This window comes from Grampus griseus (genome assembly GCF_964374135.1).
Source record: "Grampus griseus genome assembly, chromosome: 3".
Lineage (NCBI taxonomy): Eukaryota > Metazoa > Chordata > Mammalia > Artiodactyla > Delphinidae > Grampus > Grampus griseus.
Genome location: NC_139019.1, coordinates 63,834,920 through 63,854,357, shown reverse-complemented (window position 1 = coordinate 63,854,357; position 19,438 = coordinate 63,834,920). Strand labels below are relative to the sequence as shown.

Sequence of the window (19,438 nt, the reverse complement as noted above, 5' to 3'; positions counted from 1 at the left end):
CCTACTACCTACGTGACCTTAGGTGACTTACTTAACTCTCTGTATCTTAATTTCCTCAACTGGAAAATAAGTATAATAATAATATTATTATTATACTCATTTACTAATATACTCATTATACGAATAATACTATTAATTATATATAATAGTATTATTATATATTAAATATATAATAATACTATTATTAGTATAATGAGTACATTATACTCATTATACAAATAATAGTAACTACTTCACATATTAGTTAACATATGTAAAGTTTAGAATGGTGCTTGGTATATAGTACACCCTATAGAATTATGCAACTTTATTGTTGTTGCTTTTGTCATGTTGATAATAAGTTTATAATTGCATACACAAATGCCCAACAGGGAAGCATAGGACGGGGGTCTGCAAGATGTGGGTGCAACTCTGAGAGGCCCTCTGCAAAAACTACCCACAATTATGATGTATTCACAAGATAAAACAGGCTAATTACATGTTATTAAGTTGTGTCTTCAGGTCTTCCTAGCACTTGTGAAGCCACAGGCTACAAATGCCAGTTAGATAAACAACACTGGCAAAAAGCCTATATTCTGTGCCTTTCTTACAAGTTTACTCACTAAATAGCTAAACTATTTAAACAGAGCTGATTGCTCTCACAAATCCAGAAAAAAAAAAAGACAGCAGGGTACATATATGACATTAACGTAATTCATGGTACTCAATATATTACTGCAAATTTAATCCAATTCTCAATACAGAGATAAACGCTTCCTCTGACCAGGTTATATCATTGTACTAAGACCCTAGTTTCTGCGATCCTGTGAAAGAAATCACAGACCCCTCAGTGCTGCTAGCTAAGTAAGAATCTACCCACAGATGACTAATTTCACTCGGGTTCATCTCTCTGGAGTTACCGTGCTGCTGTATCTGTCAGGTGAATGCCAGGTGGAAAGAAGATGGAAAGTAGTGGGTATGCTGCAGATGAAGACAGGATCAAGAGTTAGCAACAAAATACGTAACGCAAGTTTCCCAAGATCTTGTTCTTTTTGAAATAAATGTGGGATTAGAGGCAATATCAGGGCAAAGAAAGAAGCAGTTTGGTAGTGGACAGATCTGAGCCTCATTCTCAGGCACTCTGAGAACCTGGGCCAGGCCCTCCAGCATTCTGGGTCTCACACTTGTTTCAAAATCTGTAAAGTAAGAAAGACAGTCCGCAAAATCCCTTCCATGGTGAAGGGGTGACAATGAGGCATCCTCCAGATCTTAGAGATAAGATTACCCTGTGAAAGCCAAAGTGGTCAAGCCACAGTGGACAAGAAGAGATGGGCTTCCTATAAAATAGCCTGGCCAAAGGAATAGGAAATAGTTTTGGGGAGGGAAGACTGAGGAGATTCAGGAGTCCATTGCTAGCATTGAGGTATGGTCTCAGAAACTCTTATCTGGATCAACCTACAACTCCAGCTGTAAATGATTACAGTAAATCTGAGGTCACATACTGGTGGCTCACAGCCAATTGTGGTCCACAGAAGTATTCTGCTGGGCTGGACAGTATTTTTTAAAGAGTATGGATTCACTTCCAACGTGTAAAAATAGGAGATTTTACATAAATATCCAGATTTCTGGTTTTTCTTTAATAAAGAAAAGAAAGAAAGAAAACAGATCTGACGGCCCTAGTCTGTATTCTGTCATGGCAAAAATCAGGGGGAGCTGAGCAGTGGCTGCCCCTTTTTCACATGGTATCAGCCATCCAGTCCCCCTTTCGGTCACCTGCCTGGCCCTGAAATGGATGAAACTGTACTGCAGTCAAGTAGCAGTTAAGCAATGTGAGCGGATCAGAAAAGTGAAAAGGCACAATCAAGTGCATTGTACCTTTGCTGAGGAGATACGGTAATACAGGAGAATGGTCTGCGTGGAGCTCAGGAAAGGGCAGCACAAAGAAGGAGAACTTGGCAATGCAACATGGTCAGGAAAGAGGGTGCTCAGGCCAGCTGGAACAAGGATTTGGGTTTGCTTGAAAGGCTTATCAAAAACACATGATGGGCAGAGGAAGTGCTCCATGTGATCTGGCTTGCTGTGGGCATCCTCCCAGGAAGAGAGTGCAATGACCCCCTGACATGAGCATCCCTAGCTGCTTTGCAGGCTCACACTAGTTAAGAGGGATACATTAGGAGTTTGGGATGAGCAGATACAAACTACTGTATATAAAACAGATAAACAACAAGGTCCTACTGTATAGCACAGAGAACTATATTCAATATCTTGTAATAACCTATAATGAAAAAGAGTATGAAAAAAGAATATATATATTGAATATATATATTCACTTTGCTGTACACCAGAAACTAACGCAACATTGTGATCAACTATACTTCAATAAAAATAAAAACTTTATAAAAATGATGTAACTTCTCAGTTCCAAAATTTTAATTTCAGTCCGTGTGTGTGTGTATGTGTGTCTAAAAATTAGACTGGAATCATTTAGCACAGAATATCTTTCCATTTCTTTGTGCCTTCAATTTCTTTCAACAACGTCTTATGGTTTAACATTGTTAAAATGTCCATATTACCTAAAGCAAACTACAGATTCAATGCGATCCCTATCAAAATCCCAACAATATTTTTCACAAAATAGGACCAAAAAAATCCTCAAATTTATACAGAACCATAAAAGACCCCAAACAACCAAAGCAATCCTGAGAAAAAAAACAAAGCTGAAGGTATCACATCCCTGATTTCAAATTATACAACAGGCATCCTTGGAGATATTGCAGCTTTTGTTCCAGACCATGGCAAAACGGCAGATATTGCAATAAAATAAGTCACACCATTTGTTTTGGTTTCTCAGTGCATATAAAAGTTATGTTTACATTATACTGCAGTCTTTTAAGTGTGCAATAGCATTAGTTCTGAAAAAATAATGTATATACCTTAATTTAAAACACTTTATTGCTAAAAAGTGCTAACTGTCACCCGAGCCTTCAGCAAGTCGTAATCTTTTTGCTGGTAGAGGGTCTTGCCTCAATGTTGATGGCTGTTGACTGACCAGGCTGGTGGTTGCTGGAGGCTGGGATGGCTGTGGCCATTTTAAAAAATACGACAACCAAGAAATTTGCCACATCCATTGACTCTTCCTTTCGCCAACAATTTCTCTGTAGCATACAATGCTGTTTGAGAGCATTTTACCCACAGCAGAAAACTTCTTTCAAAACTGGAGTCAATCCTCTCAAACCCTGCTGCTGCTTCATCAACTAAATGTATGTAATATTCTAAATCGTTTGTTGTCATTTCAACAATCTTCACGGCATCTTCAAAAGGTGTAGATCCGGGCTTCCCTGGTGGTGAAGTGGTTGGGGGTCCGCCTGCCGATGCAGGGGACACGGGTTCGTGCCCCAGTCCAGGAGGATCCCACATGCCACGGAGCGGCTGGGCCCGTGAGCCATGGCCGCTGAGCCTGCGCGTCCGGAGCCTGTGCTCCGCAATGGGAGTGACCACAACAGTGAGAGGCCTGCGTACCGCAAAAAAAAAAAAAAAAAAAAAAAAAAAAAAAGGTGTAGATCCCATCTCAAGAAAACACTTTCTTTGCTCATCCATAAGAAGCAGCTCCTCACCTGTTGAAGTTTTATCATGAGATCACAGTAAGTCAGTCACATCTTCAGCCTCCACTTCTAATTCTAGTTCTCTTGCTATTTCCACCACATCTGCAATGACTTACTCCACTGAAGTCTTGAACCCCTCAAAGTCATCCATGAGGGTTGGAATAAACTTCTTCCAAACTCCTGTTAATGTTGATATTTTGAGCTTTTTCCATGAATCACAAATGTTCTTAATGACATCTAGAATGATGAATCCTTTCCAGAAAGTTTTCAACTTACCCTTCTCAGATCCATCAGAGGAATCTCTATCTATGGCAACTATAGTCTTATGAAATATAATTCTTACATAACAGGACTTGAAAGTTAAAATTACTCCTTGCTCTACGGGCTGCGGAATGGATGCTGTATTTCGCAGGCATGAAAATAACAATCTCGTTGTACATCTCCACCAGAGCTCTTGAGTGACCAGGTGCACTGTCAATGAGCAGCACTATTTTGAAAGGAATCTTCTTTTCTAAGCAATAGGTCTCAACAGTGGGCTTAAAATATTCAGTAAACCATGGTGTAAATAGATGTGCTGTCATCCAGCTTTCGTTGTTCCATTTATAGAGCACAGGCAGATTTAGCATAATTTAGCATAATTCTTAAGGGCCCTAGGATTTTCAGAATGGTAAATGAGCATTGGCTTCAACTTCAAGTCACCAGCTGCACTGGCCCCTAACAAGAGAGTCAGCCTGTCCTTTGAAGCTTTGAAGCCAGGTATTGATTTCTCTCTAGCCACGAAAATCCTAGATGGCATCATCTTCTAATAGAAGGCTGTTTCATCTGCACTGAAAATCTGTTGTCTAGTGTATCCACCTTCATTAATGATCTTAGCTGGCTAGATCTTCTGGATAACTTGCTGCAACTTCTACATCAGCACTTGTTGCTTCACCTTGCACTTTTATGTTATGGAGACAACTTCTTTCTTTCAAGCTCATGAACCAACCTGCGCTCATTTCAGATTTTTCTTCTACAGCTTCCTCATCTCTCTCCACCTTCACAGAATTTAAGAGTGTTAGGGTCTTGCTCTAGATTAGGCTTTGGTTTAAGGGAATGTTGTGGCTGGTTTGATCTTCTATCCAGACCACTAAAACTTTCTCCATAAGAGCAATAAGGCTGTTTCGCTTTTTTATCATTCACGTGTTCACTGGAGTAGTGGTAGTTTTAATTTCCTTCAAGAACTTTTCCTTTGCATTCGCAACTTGGTTAACTGTTTGGTGCAAGAGGCCTAGCTTTCAGCCCATCTACTCTTTCGACATGCCTTCCTTAATAAGCTTAATCATTTCTAACTTTTGATTTAAAGTGAGAAACATGCAACTCTTCCTTTCACTTGAACACTTAGAGGCCACAGTAGGGTTATTAACTGGCCTAATTTCAACATTGTTGTGTCTCAGGGAAACAGGGAGGCCTGAGAAGAGGGAGAGAGGCAGGAATGGCAGGTCGGTAGAGCAGCCAGAACACACTCAGCATTTATCTATTAAATTCACCATCTTTATATGGGTGTGGTTCATGGACCACCCCCAAATTAAACAGTAATATCAAAGGTTACTGAATGCAGGTCACCATAACAAGTATAATAAGAATGAAAAAGTTTCAAATATTGAGAGAATTTACAAAATGTGACAGAGAGACATGAAGTGAGCAAATGCTGTTGGAAAAATGGTGCTGATAGACTCGCTCGACACACGGTTGCCAAAAACCTTCTATTTGTAAAAAATACAGTATTTGTGAAACACAATAAAGCAAAGTGCAATAAAATGAGGTATAACTGTACAAAGCTATAGTAATCAAAACAGCATGATATTGGCATAAAAAAGACACAGATTAATGAAACAGAGTTGAGAGCCCAGAATAAACCCACATATAGATGGACAATTATAATTTATGACAAAGGAGCAAAGAACATACAATGGGAGAAAGGATAGTCTCTTCCATAAATGGTATTGGGAAAACTGGACGGTCATATGCAAAAGAATGAAACTAGGCCACTATTTTACTCCATATACAAAAATCAACTCAAAATGGATTAAAGACTTGAATGTAAGACCTAAAATCATAGAATTCCTAGAAAAAAACATATGCAGTACACTTTTTAACATTGGTCTTAGCAGTATCTTTCTGGATATGTCTCCTGAGACAAGGGAAACAAAAGCAAAGATAACAAATGAGACTACATCTAACTAAAAAACTTCTGCACAGCAAAGGAAACCATCAGCAAAACAAAAAGACAACCTACCGAATGGGAGAAGATACTTGAAAATCATATATCCAATAGGAGTTTAATATCCAAAATATATAAAGAACTCATACAACTCCACAACAACAAAACAAACACCCTGATTAAAAAATGGGCAGAGGATCTGAGTAGACATTTTTCCAAAGAAGACATACAGATGGCCAGTAGGCACATAAAATGATGTTCAGTATCACTAATTATTAGGGAAATGCAAATCAAAACCACAATGATGTATTACCTCACGCCAGTTAGAATGACTATTCTCAAAAAGACAGGAAATAACAAGTGTTGGTGAGGATGATGAGAAAAGGGAACATTCATACACTGGTGGTGGGAATGTAAATTGGTGCAGCCACTATGGAAGACAGTATAGAGATTCCTCAAAAAATTAAGAACAGAATTACCATATAATCCAGCTATTCCATTTCTGAGTGTTTATCCAAAGAAAATGGAGATACTAATTCAAAAAGACATATGCACCCCTATACTCAGTGTAGCATTATTTACAATAGCCAAGATATGGAAACAACCTAAGTGCTCATCAATGGATGAATGAATAAAGATGTAATATATATGCACAATGCAATACTACCCAGCCATAACAGAAAGATGAAATCTTGCCATTTGCAACAATGTGGATGGACCTTGAGGGTATTATGCTAAGTGGAATAAGTCAGATGGAAAAAGACAAATGCCATATGTTTTCACTCATATGAGGAATATAAAAAAATAAAATAAAATAAACAACCAAAAAGAATAAAATGAAATAAACAACCAAACCAAACAAAAACGAACATAGATACAGAGAAAAGATTAATGGTCACCAAGGGGAAAGGGACATGGGGGAGGGTAAAATGGGTAAAGGGAGTCAACTGCATAGTGATGGATGGAAATTAAACTTTCCATGGTGAGTACACAGTAGTGAATACATAAGTTGAAATACAATGTTGTACCCATGACACTTAAAAATAAATAAGGAATTTAAAGTAAGACTTGGAATCACTGTTAACTTACATTTGGTTTGCCAAAGCTCTTTGTTTTTCATTAATAATTGTGATAATAATGTTTTCATTAAAAAATGTAAATGAGATACATTTTGTCTCCCAAAATTCAACTAGCTGTATTAAGACATTTTTATTGTAAAATGGTTTTTATATATTTTGGAAAAAAAAAACAATAAAAAATATGTCTCAAACTGGTTGTAGGAATGCTACAACCAGAGAAGGAACAAATACACCTTCTCCATCTAGTTTAGTGATTCTCCATCTTGGTTCCACATAAGTATCACATAGGGAACTTTAAAAATCCTGATGCCCCAGATGTACCCAGACCAATCAAGTCATAATCTCTGGGGGTGGGACCAGTTATTGGTATTTTAAAAAGTGAGTCCAAGCCCAATTCACACCAAGCTCAGATCTACTATTGGCTACACAAGCCTGAGTGGTTTAACAGAGGAAAAAACAGATTATGAATGATCTATTTTACAAGTACAAAGTCACCACCAGTAAAGAACTCATTATTTCTCTAAGCAATTGTAACTGTGCCATTAATTTTCCTATAAATGCATTCAGTCATTCCTCTACTTTGTTAATTTACTCTGACTTGCATAGAATGGTAAAACCTATAATCTTTTCACAGATAATCAAGAGTTGCTTGTAGTACCTCCACTGCCGTTATTTCTACTCTCATAAAAATAACCCACCTCACACTTTCATATTTCATTTTAGATCATTTCATAAACCCTATCATTAATCCCAGAGCTTTAGGTATATAGTAAGCACCATGATATGCCCTGATATGTGTATTTATTGGATTTGCATTTCTATTCATATCATAACTATATCCAAACTGCACCTGCAGATTCCCTGTATCAGCAGCCATCTGAAAGGCACAGATTTTAATTCTACTTTAATGCAGAGCTCCTAAATTTGAGCAGATGCTTGAAAGTACATTTCAGCCAGTGTGGTGGCTCATAAGACTCACTGTTTTTTTGTCTCAGTCTTGCATAGAGCTAAAACTTATAGAGTTAGCACTTATTTGACTGATTGATGATCACTGGTCCCACTCCCACCTCCACCCGCCACCCCGTGATCAAAATTTCCTAAAGCTGCTCTGATTCCAAGAATGATCAGGGCTGGACTCATAAACAGATTTACCAGGAAGCTTAAGCCTCGGGGCCTCTCAATGTGTATGGGCCTCTTCCAAATCCCTGGGAGGTGCTCTAAAGGTTTGTAATTTTATATTCTTTTCCTTGAGGCAGACTGTGTAAGTGTTAGACCCCACAAATCCCGGATCCATCCACAGTGGGCCTAATGTAACTTGGCTGCCAATCGCAAGGCAAGCACTAAATAAACTGTGAACTCTTTATAATGTGAAGTTAAGGAGAATTAATCGTGTCACAATCATGCCCACAGATCAAGCTTTCCTTCCTCTCCAGCAGAGGTACTCCTGTTGGTCTACAAGGAAACGGAGCATGACATGGAAGGAAGAGACACCCATCTTTGGAAAGTACAGGCTCTAAGTCCTTAAAGAAACCAGAGGGGAAATTCCAGTCTTTTCCAGTGTGTGTGGAAATCAGGTAGGCTCAGACCCGAGGGGCAGGACTGGCAATCCTGAGTACATACCAGGCCACCTTTCACAGATAAATCAACTTTCTCTGACTTTACGGCATGCACGTCTTATCTGGCCTCTTTGCGAAGAAAATTTTCTGTCCATCCTTCTGCTAAATTTAAATACCTTTTAAGGCAGTAAAATTACCTTCTAAGCAATCATTAAAGAGAAATGGCTTACGTGCAAATGCCTGCAGTGAATATTTGAAAGCATAATCACTAACTGACAGTTCTAACCCAGAGTTGCCAGATTCCCGTGTATTTTGATGGAGGTAGAGGTTGAGGGCAGGGAGGTGAGAGAGGATTAAAGCAAGAGGGAATCCGAAGAGGAGCCTGAAACATGAAAGCCCACTCTGCAGACCGCATGGCTTGGCCGGGCGGCACGTTGTTTCAGGCTATAAGCCACACACACAGCAGAGCGGCACCACCAGGTGGTCCCATATTGCAGCCAGACAAGCAGACAGGAAGCCTGGAAAAATGGATGTGAGCATGAGATGTTCACTTATCTACACCACCTTCCCTCCTGCTCACCTCTGCAGGCTCTCCACGTTCCAGTGTGCATTCGGGTCATAATTCCTGATTCAGAGAGTGGATACAAGGCCTGGTTTGAGACTTAAACATTAGGTAGCACTAGCTTCCTTCGGACACCTGTCTGTCTGGGTCTAGGGCTTCTCTAGGCAGTAGCAGGCTCTCCTCTCCCTGACCAGCCAAGGAGTCCAGATCATCTTCCCAGCACTTCCTCTCTTTCTGTTCCGTGTCCACCTGCCCTAGTGGCTATGAACCTGAGCCCTTCTGCTAAGTTCTCGTAGGCAGGTGGACTCTCCTGTGGGGCTAGATCCATGAAGCAGCCGAGCCCCAGGGACGTACTGATCCCTACTCCAAAACAGACCCTCTTTCGTACCACCATTAGCCACCGAAACCGACCCCTGTGCAACTTGCTGCCTTGACAGCGGGGCCACAGATACTGCCAAAGCCATCCTTTATGTCATGTATGTCTAAACTTGAATCATGTGGCTCCAGACCCCATCACAGGCAACGTCAGCAGCAGTGTGATAAAACAGGAGGTCCAGGCCACCCTGCACCTAGCAGTGCTGGCTGTCGTCAGTCAGCAGTCTGCCCCTCCTCAGCTGGCTCGCTGAGGAGAGCTTTCTTGCTAAGGCTCTTTCGGCTGCAGGGGAGAAGCAGGAACAGGCCGCAGAGCAGCAGCAGTGTTTGGATAGTGAGGAAGACCTGGCTATTGTGGTTACTTTATCCTCTGGCCCATCAGGCATGGGCAAGCCCAAGTCTGAAAGCCAGTCTCCGTTAGAACTTTGCTTCAATCTCAGGTGAAAAAAAGATACCTTCCCCGACCCAGCCTCCAGCAAATGGGGAAATGGTCTCATCCTGAATTGACCTAAAAACTATTTTCCCTTACAAACCACATTTAAATTAAGAGACCTGCGAGGAAGCTCTGTATTTCACTTTTTCCAAAGACAGACTAGCTTGTGAGAACAAAAGACAGAAGAAGGTCTTAGCAAATCACAGTTGATAACCAATTCTGCCGGAAGTGTAGGGAAGACTCCTTTATTATCTCATCAAAGAAATGTTCATCATTATAACATGTAGTCAACAACAGAAGCCGACTGGATTGAGAAGACATCAATACTATTACCATTACAGGCTGTATTGTGTTATACTGATGGGAACTGAGGGGAAGGTTCTGGGAATATTTGGGGTAAAGAACATCCCCAATTTGCCTGACCACAACCAGTGAAGTGTGTGTGGTAAAGTATCTAAGATGTGGAATGTAGTCAAAGTGCAAAGATTTTCCATTCAGATGGGATATCTATCTATCTAGATAGATAGATAGATAGGTAAATATGAATTACTATGGTAATTCATGTTCCTTATAGTATATCTCTTTGTACGTACTTCAACTTAGATTTCACACAGACAGTACCTACCAGTTACTCTTGTTGAATATAGGTTCATAGGCTTTGGAAATGGACTTCTCTGGTAGGTGAGCAATGGCTAATTAACAAAATACACCAAAAATACACTCCCGGAACACAGAGAATTAGTTTAGGTGAAGATACTTACAGCAACAAGGCTGTTTAAACCACATACGGATTTATTTTAACATAACGTCCTCCTTGCACACGAGAGAAGAGGACAGAGATCATGAATATAATTTTTTATCTATTTAAAATACCGTGCTTTTATTTTAAGTACTTCTTTACCCTGAAGATTAACTGATAGCAACTCAGAAAGCATCATGGAGCTACTGGAAATGAATTTTGAGTCCTCTAAAGCAATAGATCCCTCCCTCCTCCCCGCCCCCTCCACAAACCTTCCCTCCCACCTTGCATATGCTTTCAGCACTGGACTCAGTTAAAAGGGAACCACGTGTCCTCGACAATTTGGCTAAAAAGGTTAAAGAACTCCATAAAACAACGTGAAAGAAATAACACATCCTTCTCTGATACAGAAGTTCTCAAAAGGGTTACGCACAGGCCACCTGTGTGAGACTCACCTGAAGGTGCTTATTTAAAAAGACGGTATCACGCCAAGATGCGCTGACTTAGGGGGCTGGGAATCTGCATTCTTAAGAAGCTGCCCAGTGTATCATCAAGACGCTGGCAGGCAAGGACCACTGATTTACCATAAATTGCCATGTGTCTGCACTCAGCTGCTGGCCCCTACTCACCAGGTGGACTCCCATGTCCTGCTGCAGCTGTGGCAATTGCAAAAGCAGAAGCAGGCGAAACAGAGCAGTGGGAGTTGTCGGCGGTCTGTCCTGGTTATTTCAAAAGAATGGAAATGGCATGGTGAGACAGTTGGATAATATAACGTAATAAAAATTCTCATTTTCATTCCAGCACTGGATGAATGCAAATACCCTGCATTGTCCTTATTAATAGGCAAATAACAAGATTCTATATTAGCAAGTCCATTCTAGGTATAGCCCCAAGAGGAATGAAAGCATACATCTACACAAAAACTTATACGTGAACATCCATAGCAGCATTATTCATAACAGCCAAAAAGTAAAAACAATCAAATGTCCACCAACTGGTGAAGTGATAAACCAAATCAAAAATTCTCATACAAGGGAATATCATCTAGCCACAAAAAGGAATGAAGTACTAATACATACTACAACATGAATGTACCTTGAAAACATCATGCTAAGTGAACGTCAGTCATAAAGAGTCACGTATTGTATGATCCCATTTACATTAAATGTCCTGATTAGGTAAATCCATAGAGACAGAGAGTAAATTAGTGGTTTCCAGGGGCTGGCGGGGAGATGGGAATGGGGAGTGACTACTAATGAGGACATGGTCCCTTAGTGGGGGAGGGGATGAAAATGTTCTGGAATGAGATAGTAGTCATGGCTGCCCAGCCTTGTGAATATATAAAAACCACTGAACTGTGTATTTTAAAAGGGTGAATCTTATGGTATGTGAACTTTATCTCAATATAAAAAATATTTTTTAAAAATATTCTACACTTTACTGATGGAATTTTCTTCTCAAAGTACCTTTAGAAGCAGAGATGGGTTCTTAAACCGAAGGATGCACTCGGCACCTTTAGGCAGCCCCTCTCACTCAGACGCTTACACACAGCATTGGCTAATATTGCTGACAACCTCACTGTTTTTCTCACTCAGGCTTTTAGTGAAGATAGCTCACTGTGATTCTGTGATTTTTGATTAGTTTGCCCCTAAAGTTATATAGTCATGCTTAAAATAAATAAGAGGGGAAGCAAAGAGCTGCTTAATGTACCCAAGCATGAAAGCAAAGAACAGCTCTACCCTCTCCTTCAGCAGTAGCCTGAAAACATTTGTGAAGCAAGGTGGCAAGTAGACAGATGAACAGGCAAAATTCAGCTACACAGTGAGAAAATGTGTGATACTGTCCCCATTTGGATCCACCGTATTATCACAGATTTTGGCTTTCTTCCTGTGTCGCTGGGATTTAGTCAGATCAGGAAAGAAACAAAGGACTTAGTTAATCCACAAACAGGATGAGGATTTCCAAATGATGTTTACATAAATTTAAAAACATTTTAAATGAATATAAACATATGAAAGAGACCGTACTAAAACAGAGCTCTAATAATAGTAACCAAGTGGACAGCATTTAATCTTGCCTTGGTAAAGTTTTGCTTTCACAGACTTTGGCCCCAAACTCTTACAGGTTTAATGACCTCAAGGGAGTCTGTCCCACATGGCAATGGTCAAAGAAGTTGCCAAGGCTTGGACTGACCAAGCCTCTAAGAAGAGTAAAGAGATTTGGCTAATTCCATAGTAGTCCTATAACAAGCCAGGGAATCTAGCTTGTTACCCTTGGTTTTTCAGAGCTATCCAAATGTCAGGGTGACCCATGACGGACCAGGAGCCCCAAAGGGCTAATATCCATCAGGGCAAATCTGCTGACAACAGTCTGACCCAGACTAGCTTCTCTTGGAGGTGATGGCAATGAAAACAGCTTCCACCACGAGGCTAAGGCTGCAAATGAAAGGACCCTTTGGAGCCATGCACTCTATCTTTTGCTAAACTGCCTTACTTAAAGCAGGAGTATGAGAGTCAGAAAACGTCTACGTTTTACATGGGTTACTTAGGGTGAATCTGGTTTCATAATTGAATAATTTTCTCTTCCAACTTGAAATAATTGGCTTGAGGAGAAAAGAAGAAAACATTTCTAAAACAACTGTAATTTGGATATATTTATTTGAGCAATGAGGAGATAAAAGATTTCTGTCTTTTGTTCTGTCTTCCCTCCAATTAGAAAACATTTGGTATATTCTAAAACAAATTATGGGATAATGTTTTATAATTTTCATAACTATAGAAAAGATACCAGATTCTGCCACTAGTAATAATGAAGATTGGCGCTCCATGCAACTGGACTTTATTTTAGCTGAAACAGTGTTCTTAATAAGGTCCCCCCCGACAATTCTGTGTCCCAGATGAACCTATTTAATACAGACTACACTGGGATTCATGGTAAGGTATCAGAGTCTGGGAACATTTTGGTGAAACCAGCACTGAAATTCAATCAACTAGCAACTAAGAACAGGCTTCTCAATTCAGGTTACTCCACACAAAGTGTCATGCAATGATGGGGTCAAATAAATATTGGTTATACTAATGACATACTCTCTAATCATTTATTTTCTACTACTTGGTCCTACAGTAACATTTGCTTCCCATTACTTTTCATAACTGAGACTAAAAATATTCGGGGAGTGAAACAGTAAGGCAAACAAAAGATTCAGGAGCTAGAATCATCCCTCGCTTGAGTGTTTCTGAGTCCCTTTCTGAGCGCTCACCTCCGGGCTGGCGGTAGCGGAGGTGCCGAGGAGTTGAGGGTGACCTGCAAGGTGAAGGTTCGGTGGCATCTGCCGCGGGGGAGCTTTCCACTCCTGCTCGGTCCACCGGTGCAGACTCCAGCACTGCTGCTTTAAAACATCATGAATTTTAACAACCAGGCCATGAATTCAAGAGCTTCTTGTCAGTATCATGCATGGAAACACAAAAGTTCATTATGGATAATAAGCATTTCATGTTAGTCTACATTTTTAAAGGACTTTATCATGAAATCGAGTCACTCTTCCTGGCGGAATGTTAACGACACGAAGTCTAACTGTGGCTCATCTTCTCACCTGTCTTGCTGACCCTGCTGAGCCTGGTTGATCCTCCCAAGCCCCTTTTGTTCAACACAACAGATGTTACGGATAAAAAGAAGAGGATATGCAGTGGCTTCCCCGCCCTCCAGAATGTTTCTCCCTTCTTGGAGTGGGAAAAGAGGGACTTTTTCCAGATGGTAAATGAAAATTGGGACTTCATTAGTTCTTTGCCTAGCTTGCTCCCTTAAGACAATTCAAGGAGCCCCCCTGCCTAAGGATCTACGGCTGTACTGTCCAAAATGGTAACCCGAGCCCAAAGTGGCTGTCAGTTTAAATGAAAACTCAATTTAAGCGAATATTTCACTTCCTCACTTGCACTGGCCACACTTCAAGTGCTCAGTAGCCACGTGTGGTGAGTGGCTACAGTACTGAACAGCATTTCCATCCTCCCAGAAGGTTCTATTGGGTAGCCCTGTCCGAGAGCTACGGATCAGCAGGAAGCAAGTGGAAATTTTTACAATGAACAGTTGAGAGATTTTTAAGATAATCTGTGCCTCTTCACTGCAGCTAACATCCCATGAGTAAAAGAAACAGTCCAGAGTCACATTTAAGCTATTACCACACCCCTTGCGCTAGCTTAGTAACCAGGTAAAATTACAACTTTGTGTGTGTTCTTTTCAGGAAAAGCACTACAAGAATGTCATAAATTTCCAACAACTCTTCCATTTCTTTTTCCTTGGGCTTTTCATCAACCGACAAAAGCTGTATCACCTCCACTAGTTTTCCATTTATGCCTGTCAGCAGAGCTACTCTCAACTCAACTCCCTTTACCATTCCATTCAAGATTCCACTCAACAAACTTGACAAAATCCCTAATAACTTCACATAAAGCCATTTTTTACACTTGCATGTGATTTACTCCCTTAGAAATATGGCCCCAAGTCAGCTCTTTTGAAAAACAAAGGGGCCAGGGAAGGGAAATGGTTAGAATCTTTCCTCCAATGACATAATTACAGTCAAGCTGGCAATGATGCAGGATGGAGACATAAAAATCCGTGCTTAGCTGTTAGTTTTATTATTTTCTAAATAACTCCCTCAAAATGCAGTAATAGAAGGCATCTGCTTTGCAAGAGCAAGCAGAATATCAAATGTATGTCCTTGGTCTGATTCAACCATTCATTCCTCTGAGGCAAATGAGCAAATCATTTAGTCAGCAATTACACTGAACCCAAAAAACTTCCCAGCGAGAGAGCTGGACAGGCCCCGAAAGTCCACTGAAAGAACAGGAAAGCACAGACTAACACTGTAAGCAAACGGGCACCTACAGAGAGGAGAAACCATGCCAGCACTGTGGGGGGAAAGAAGCGTTTCCTTCTGCCAGGTTCACTTTCAGTCAAGTTCCATGCCAAGCAGCTTTGCCTGCAGAACGAGTGGGCAGATGTGGGCTCAAAACAAATGCTAAAATTGGGAGCACTTTCAGCCCACAGGCAGGCAATTTTCAAACTAAGAATACAGAAACAGACACTAGTGATGTGGGTCGTGCAGCGATGCTTAGACTGGTTGCACAGCCATGGCCCAAGAGAACGCTGATGGGGTAAGAGACCCAAACACAGTGAGTGAGCTGCCCCATGGCTCTCCTTTCTTGCCTGCTGTTGGTTATGTTTTTTGTTGAGATCTCACCACTGGGTGGAATCTGGATGTGAGCTGGGCTGATATTTGTGCTTTTTAGAAGGACCCAGGATAGCAGAAGGTGGGGACTTCGTGGTAGGAAGAAAGAGGGGCACTAATGAATGTTGGGTGAGCCTGGAACAGATCTGGGGACTGGGTGGGGGTGAAACCAACTGCATTATTTTTCCCTCCGAAGTTCACAGTTTTGCTCATTTTGAGGGATATTTCCTATTTCTCTTCTTTCCCTTCATGTCATTTGAAGTTCTCTTGCCAGGATATATTGCAAGGCTGGCATTATAACTGCAATGACAATAAAACTGGACAAAGGTTACTAGCATTTTTCAAAGAGCGTACCCTGAAACTGTCTAGCTGGACAGTAGTGAGGGAGACCCACGACCTCAGTATGGGCCTAATGGTGAAGCTGAACTCGTGCAATGAGGTTTGTGGAGTTGCATCCTGAGGTGAAAAGCAGAAACTGTACAAACTCTTGGCACAGGGTTTCTTATTCAAGTCTGCCAGCTGTCTTAAGTGTTACCATTATGCAAAGCACACGCAAACATCTTTCAAATTAAAGACAGATCATTGTCTCCCTTTACTTTGCCAACTGGAATTTTCAAGATTAGATAGCAGAGTTAATACGGCAGCACTCTTGGCTTCTGTAGACATTCTGTGCGTGTGCGCGTGCGCACACACACACAGACACAGACACAACTTGTCAGGCTGACACTGAAGTAAAGTGTTTCATCCATGACTTTTCTAGAACTATTCATGATCAGTATTGCCTATATACCAATGCAAAATAAAAGGAAAAACTAGATCTATAATTCCTTTGTTTCACCTTTTCAGAAAAATGCCAAAGAGCTCCCTAGACCCCAGTATAATTCTAAGCTTTCTATTCACAGTGTCTCTTTTATGAGGATCCACAGGATAAATTATTCTCAAGTCTCAGGAGCAAGAAAAGATGTGCCTGCACACCAATCTATTCTTAGCTTTCAATATGAATCACATAACTGATTACATTCAGAACCAAAATCAGAGTGACTTTAGGAACTGCAGAGGACCACACAGTACTCACTTGTTCACTAACCATACCCATGGCCTCATACGATTTTCCTCCATTGCCTGATTTCCTTATCTATTTTAGTTTTAATCCAGTGTACCATGTGCCTCTTTGAACTACCACCTTAAATACTTTTAAGAACAAGATGGGAAGTAAATACATTAAAAATAATCAGAAGACAGCTACAGAAAGAGAAAAAAAATCAAGATGCTGGGCTTCCCTGGTGGCGCAGTGGTTGAGAGTCCGCCTTCCGATGCAGGGGACATGGGTTCGTGCCCTGGTCCAGGAAGATCCCACATGCCACGGAACGGCTGGGCCCGTGAGCCATGGCCGCTGAGGCTGCGCGTCCGGAGCCTGTGCTCCGCAACAGGAGAGGCCACAACAGTGAGAGGCCCGCGTACCACACACAAAAAATCAAGATGCAATGAGGTGGCCAAAAACAAAGTGTTTAATAGAAGGATTGCTGGAGGGGGGCGGAAATCATGGTAAAAATGAGAGATAAAGGGGCACATATTAGTGGGTAGACGTGACTAAGACACATGGGGCAGAGGAGAGGACACCTCTGGAGATGATGTTGGCTCTAATGGGCTTCAACAAGTGCCATGGGCCACACATGGACACAACCCTGGAATGTCCCCACCTCCCACAGTGAGAGGAGCTCTGTATTTAACCTTGACCTGGGAACTGCAAAATCATATTTCTACCCCGCGAACCACGTGGATAAACTGACCCTTGAAATTCTAACTGCAAATCATCTGTTTGGGGAAAATCCAGTGGAGAAACACAGAGGCATTAAGTCCTCAACTTTGGCTATTTCTCTAATGTGAGAAAGAACCTACTATTTCTGCCACACCATTATTCATGGACCCTCTCCATCTGCTGGGCCCTGGTCAGAAATGATCCAAGCTGCTACATAACAAGCTCTCTAGCTGATGCTAGCTGTGCCCACAATGATCCCTGATCCCACCTCTGCCCAACACCTACACTGACAAGTCTTTGCAGCCTTTGTCAGTGTCATTCCCTGGGAGCTTGATCTAGTACTTTCTCATTTATCTTGGTCTCCCCAAGTCTAACCTTTTTCCAGCTTATCATTCCTGGGGAAAAACTAGTGATTCCTCCCAGTGATCACACCTCTATCTGAGACAGCAGGCCAAACAGATGTTACGATATGGTATTGGACCAACACTATGCACTTTGGGCTTGGACTTCAAAGACCAGAACTAGGGAACTTGGTGACCACTGTGGAACAATCCATGTAAGTGTAAGAATTAATCAAGATGGGTAATGGGCAGCTTGACTGAGGACCTTTAGAACTACGACATGTACTTAGTCTATAATGCAGAAAGGAATAGATTTTTCGTTTGCTCCTCTATTCAAGAAAAAAGTTAATACCTATACTACTAAGCATTAGCCAAATTAAAATGCAATCTCTGGGAAATTGCGAAAAAGGAGAAACATTCTCACTGTACTCCTGTTAGGAGGCCACTATCAAAAGAAAGAAAATATTAAGTGTTGGCAAGGATGCAGAGAAATTGGAACTCTGTACACTGTTGATGGGAATGTAAATGATGTAGGCACTATCAAAAACAAAAATTTCCTCAAAAAATTAAAAATAGAATTACCATATGATCTAGCAATCTCATTTTTGGGTATATATGCAAAAGAATGGAAAGCAGGATCTTGAAGAGATAACTGCATACACATGTACACTGCAGTATTATTCACAGTAGCCAAGAGATGGAAGCAACCCAAATGTCCATCAATAGAGGAATGGATAAAGAAAATATGGAGTATATATACAATGGAATATTGTTCAGCCTTAAGAAAGAAGAAAATCCTGGCACATGTTACAGCATGGATGAACCTTGAGGACATTATGCTACATGAAATAAGACAGTCACAAAAAGGCAAATACTGTGTGATTTCACTTATATGAGGCATAAAAAATAGTCAAACTTGGGACTTGCCTGGTGGCACAGTGCTTAAGAATCCGCCTGCCAATGCAGGGGACATAGGTTCAAGCCCTGGTCCGGGAAGATCCCACATGTCGCGGAGCAACTAAGCCCGTGTGCCACAACTAATGAGCCTGCGCTCTAGAGCCCGCGAGCCACAACTACTGAGCCCGCATGCCACAACTACTGAAGTCTGCGTGCCACAACTACTGAAGTCTGTGTGCTTAGGGCCCGTGCTCAGCAACAAGACAAGCCATCACAATGAGAAGCCCACACACCACAACGAAGAGTAGCTCCTGCTCACCACAACGAAGAGTAGCCCCTGCTCACTGCAACTAGAGAAAGCCTGCACGCAGCAATGAAGACCCAACGCAGCCAAAAGTAAATAAATAATTTTTTTTAAAAAAGTAATCAAACTCATAGAAACAGAAAGAAGATGGTGGTTGCCAAGGGCTGGGGGGGAGGGAGAAATGCAGAGTTGTTCAATGGATGTAGAGTTTCAGTTTTGCAAGATGAAAAAGTTCTAAGTATGTATTGCACAACAATGCGAATATACTTAACACCACTGAACTGTACACTTAATGGCTAAGATGGCCAAAAAGAAGGAGGAGGAAGAGGAGGATTCTTCAGGAGAGTTTTAGTAAGTTTACTAGATGCTAGAAAGCCCCAGGAAGACTAGT

General features: G+C 41.2%; 1 protein-coding gene across 2 annotated transcripts in view; it reads right to left on the bottom strand.

Moving 5' to 3' along the window:
- RASGRF2 (Ras protein specific guanine nucleotide releasing factor 2) overlaps positions 1-19,438 on the bottom strand; it is a gene marked incomplete at both ends in the record, with an annotated part of 226,854 nt that overhangs the window by 80,541 nt on the left and 126,875 nt on the right. For both annotated transcript variants that reach the window (XM_082650502.1, XM_082650503.1), the window contains 2 exons: positions 11,152-11,241; positions 13,782-13,907. In XM_082650502.1, coding sequence (XP_082506628.1) covers positions 11,152-11,241; positions 13,782-13,907 — 216 coding nt within the window. The remainder of the gene's footprint in view (positions 1-11,151; positions 11,242-13,781; positions 13,908-19,438) is intronic.